Source organism: Panthera tigris, chromosome F2, assembly GCF_018350195.1.
Source record: "Panthera tigris isolate Pti1 chromosome F2, P.tigris_Pti1_mat1.1, whole genome shotgun sequence".
Lineage (NCBI taxonomy): Eukaryota > Metazoa > Chordata > Mammalia > Carnivora > Felidae > Panthera > Panthera tigris.
Window position 1 is genome coordinate 30,119,268 of NC_056676.1, and position 4,312 is coordinate 30,123,579.

General features: G+C 41.7%; 1 protein-coding gene across 1 annotated transcript; it reads right to left on the reverse strand.

The window, feature by feature from the left end:
* Positions 1-3,797: 3,797 nt before the first annotated feature.
* On the reverse strand, positions 3,798-4,100 carry LOC102955742 (10 kDa heat shock protein, mitochondrial-like). The gene has a single exon (XM_042973577.1). The coding sequence runs from the start codon at positions 4,098-4,100 to the stop codon at positions 3,798-3,800; it is 303 nt and encodes a 100-aa protein (XP_042829511.1).
* Positions 4,101-4,312: the final 212 nt, after the last annotated feature.

Here is a 4,312-nt window from a genome sequence, read left to right on the forward strand (position 1 = left end):
TTTAGCAACACTATGGAAGCTGGAGCCAGAAAGGGAAAGGGAGGCAGGCAAGCCAGGGAGACCCCCAAAGGCAAGAAGGCCAGTGAGGAGCTGTTAAAATAGATCTGAAGGGAAGAAATGAGCATCTGTGTGGTTCTGTGTTTTTAAACTGGGATTCTCCCAGCCCAATCCTGAGCGAGATTCTCCAGGAATCCCAGCGCTGTCTCTGGCAGCCATCCTCTCCACCCTCACTCTTTCTCTGGTGTTGTCCAGAGGCAGATTGACCTAACATTTGCAAGACCTGGGGAACTGACCCTGTGCAGCCAGCCTCTGAGCCTCTCAAGTGTGTCACAATCTATGCCCTTCTCCCTTTTTGCTAAACCCAGAACAGGGCAGTGTTTCCTCACATGAGGTACACTGGTCATCTGTTTCAGAAGCACCCTGGAGGCTTGTTAAAAATTCCTGTTTCGAATGAAATCTTGCCATTTGCAACTATGCGGATGGAACTGGAGGGTATTATGCTAAGTGAAATGAGTCAGTCAGAGAAAGACAAAAATCATATGACTTCACTCATATGAGGACTTTAAGAGACAAAACAGATGAACATAAGGGAAGGGAAACAAAAATAATAGAAAAACAGGGAGGGGGACAAAACAAAAGAGACTCATAAATATGGAGAACAAACTGAGAGTTGCTGAGGGGTTGTGGAAGCAGGATGGGTTAAATGGGTAAGAGGCATTAAGGAATCTACTGAAATCATTGCTTCACTATATACTAACTAATTTGGATGTAAATTTTTAAAAATAAAAAATAAAGTTAAAAAAAAAATTCCTGTTTCGAGACCCATCCCAGCAATCAGAATCCCTTGCAGTTGAACATCAAATCTGCACTATTTGCAATATCCCCAGGGTATACTGACTTTGAGAACCCCTGCAAGAGACCACTAGGCAAGTAATTCTTAAACTTGACTAATCATCTGACTGGCTTGAGGAACTTTTGTTTTTCAAAGTTTATTTTTAATTTGAGAGAGAGAGAGAGCACAAGAGGGGAGAGGCAAAGAGAGGAAGAGAGAGAATAACAAGAAGGCTCTACACTGTCAGCAGAGAGCCCAACATGGGGCTCGATCCCACAAACTGTGAAATCATGGCCTCAGCTGAAATCAAGAGTCCAACACTTAACCAACTGATGCCCTAGGCTTGGAAAACTTTTTAAAAAATGGTCTGAGTCACCATCCCTCCAGAAATCTGAAGGTCTAGGATTGAGTAGGAAGTCCTGACACAGCAAAAGCCTTCCCAAGGGTTGGACACTAATCCTATTTGGGAAACATTGCCTATATCACCTTCCTGGGTACTTAAACTTCTGCTGCTAGGATAAATGAAATAATTAGTCACAAGGCCTTCCTGGTATAATTACAAAGGGATAGCTGACTCGCCATTTTATTGAGTTGAATTACTCTTTTTCAAAACAAAGAGACTAAGATGAAAGAGGAAAGGTCGCTCTCACAATTTACTGCTAATAGGAGATGGCCTTGAGAAGGGAGCGCTACCTGTGACCATGGCATTTCTGAACTTGATGCATTACAAAGTGCAAACTATGCAGAAAGCTGCCTGATTCGGGACAAAGAGTTACCTTGGATCTAATCACTTGCATCAGAGCCTTTTCTAGCTCCTATCTCATTTGCCTCCGAAATTTAGGGAACTCCCTTTAACCACGTAATACTTGCGCTTCCAGTTGAGAAAGCAAGGATCATCATGTTTTCACTTGCTCATCAGCCAGGAGGTGTGAAGTTTCTCCGGCATGAAAAAGACCAAATTCAATAATGGACTTGTTTGGGATGGGAAGAAAACGGTGGGGGGGGGGGGGGGGGGGGGGGGAAGGAAGAACTTTGGAATAATTAAATAATAATAATTATAAATTTAGAGATCAAAGTGAAAAAATGGATCGTGTATCTTGTCTACTGTATCAGAACCCAGGTCTAATGACTATAGTAGAGATAGTTTCTGTGACTTAAAATGAGATTTAAAGAGTTAAAGGAGAGAGAAAGTACTACACAAACAGAACATTGTGCCATTAGTTATCACTAGAAGTGGGTCTGGCCTCACTACTTACTTTTTCTTGGTTTAATGAATGCCCCTGGGATTGCCTGTTAAAGCTCGCTGCTCTGTCAGGAACTCTGTTGAACGTTGGAGGGAAATTTTACTGGTCTCCAAATGATGAAAAGGTGCTCTCAGAAAATTTTTCAAAGGAGTAATGGTAACCTCTGAAAATTTTTGCTTTAATTTACAATGATTGAACAAGTGGGCAGTCTTCCAGCAAGAGATCTTTTAAGAGCTTGCAAGTACAAAAGAGGGTGAGCATTTTGCCTGCTGTAAAATGTGAGCCTCTTTGTAATCCCTATTGTTTAAGCATTCATGTAAAGAGACTAGCCCAAGAACACCCAAGAACTATCCTTTCTACCTCCAGGAAGGTAAAGAGGAGAATTTATTTGGAAGCATAATAGGGCTGCCAATAATAGGGCTGCCCACCCACTTGGCCTGGAAATTCCAGAAAAGTCTTCAAAAAGAAAAACCCCGCTGCCATCTAGAAGTAGTTAGTCCATTACTGTTAGAGAAGGACCAGTTCATTCAGTCAAGAAAGATTTCACTGAGAACATGTGACTCGAGCTGAGTATTGCAGGCTAACACAGGTTTGCCAGATACAGGAAGAAGGGAAGAAAATCATTCTAAGGAGTGTTAATAGGCAAGTATATGTGGTGATTGTAACGCTTTATTTTTTTAATGTTTATTTATTTATTTTGAGAGAGAGAGAAAGAGAGAGACAATCCTAAGCAGGCTCCACACTGTCAGCACAGAGCCCGAGGCTCAACCAACTGATCCACCAGGCACCCTTACATGTGGTGATCTTAAAAATAACAAAACAAAAAGTATATGTTTTAGTGCCAAAAGTCAAGGGAGGAGGTGGAGGTGAATGCATAAGGCATCGGTGTTGGCAGGGGTGGTCATCTGAGAGGGTGGATGTGGAGCTATAGATCATGTGAAGGCGTTTGTCAGCAAAAGGAAAGTCATGAAGTTGTGAAATCAGATTCAAGTTTCAATGAGGTAATTCAAGTTGCAAAGTGGCCTGGTTTAAGGAGTGGCTAGCAATTGTAACTAGACCATTAGAAGGTGAATGCAGTTAATACTAATTAAAGAAGAATGAAGGACAGGGTGAATTAAGAAGGGGATAAAGGGAGGTGCACCTGGGTGGCACAGTTGGTTGAGCATCCAACGCATGGTTTTGACTCAGGTCATGTTCTCATGGCTTCGTGGGTTCAAGTCCTGCATCGGGTTCTGTGCTGACAGTGTGGAGCCTGCTCGGTCGGGATTCTCTCCCTCCCTCTCTCTGCCCCTTCCCCACTTGTGCTGTCTCTGTCTAAAAAAAAAAAATGGGGATAAAGAGCCCCCAGAAGTGAAAGCGATTTGGCCAGGATCACATGGAGAGGATTTCTTGATCTGTAGTCCTATGTTTTTCCATACCCCACTGTCTTTACTACTGTGTCATTGTTTATTGTCATTTGCTTTTTGCAAAAATAAGTGTCCTGTTATGTTCTGTTCCCACATGGCTAATAGCAGCCTCCCTTCTCTAGAATACCATTGCACTAATCACACCCTGATTTTCACTATTTGTAAACCTGGTTTTTGTTTGGTTTTTTTTTGCTTAGTTTGGATACCATTCATTTATTATAAAGGAGGCATGAAAATTATTTACATGAAAGATTTCACAGCCTCAGTGGAATGGGCAGCTTCATGTGATGCCATTCAATAATGATTTATTTCAATCTACATACTTTCCGAGGTGTCACCATCTCTAAGTAAGAAATAGCCCTTGTCATCTAGAACTACTTTGGTGCCTCCATATTCTGGCAAAAGAACTTTATCTCCAACTTTCACACTAACTGGCTGAATCTCTCCACCCTTTCTTTTAGAGCCTGGTTCAACAGTTACTACTGTTGCTTGCAATACTTTTCCTTGAGATTTTTCTGGAAGCATAATGCCTCCTTTGGTAACAGTTTCAGCTGCACTCTTTTCAACTAAAAATCGGTCAAAGAGGGAAGTAAACTTTCTAAACGCCTGTCCTGTCATGACTTCAGACACTGTAATTTTTTGTAAACTTCTTTTACATAGGATTCCTTCACTGCTTCAAACCTAGCTTTGAATGTAGCTGCCTATCACTATGCTTAAGGTCCCAAAAAGTACATTATGTGAAGCCAAACATACATTCTCCTTATCCACCCTATCATGACTTCCACCCTGAGATAAACCACAAAATGCAGAAACTTCAAAAAGACCCGTTA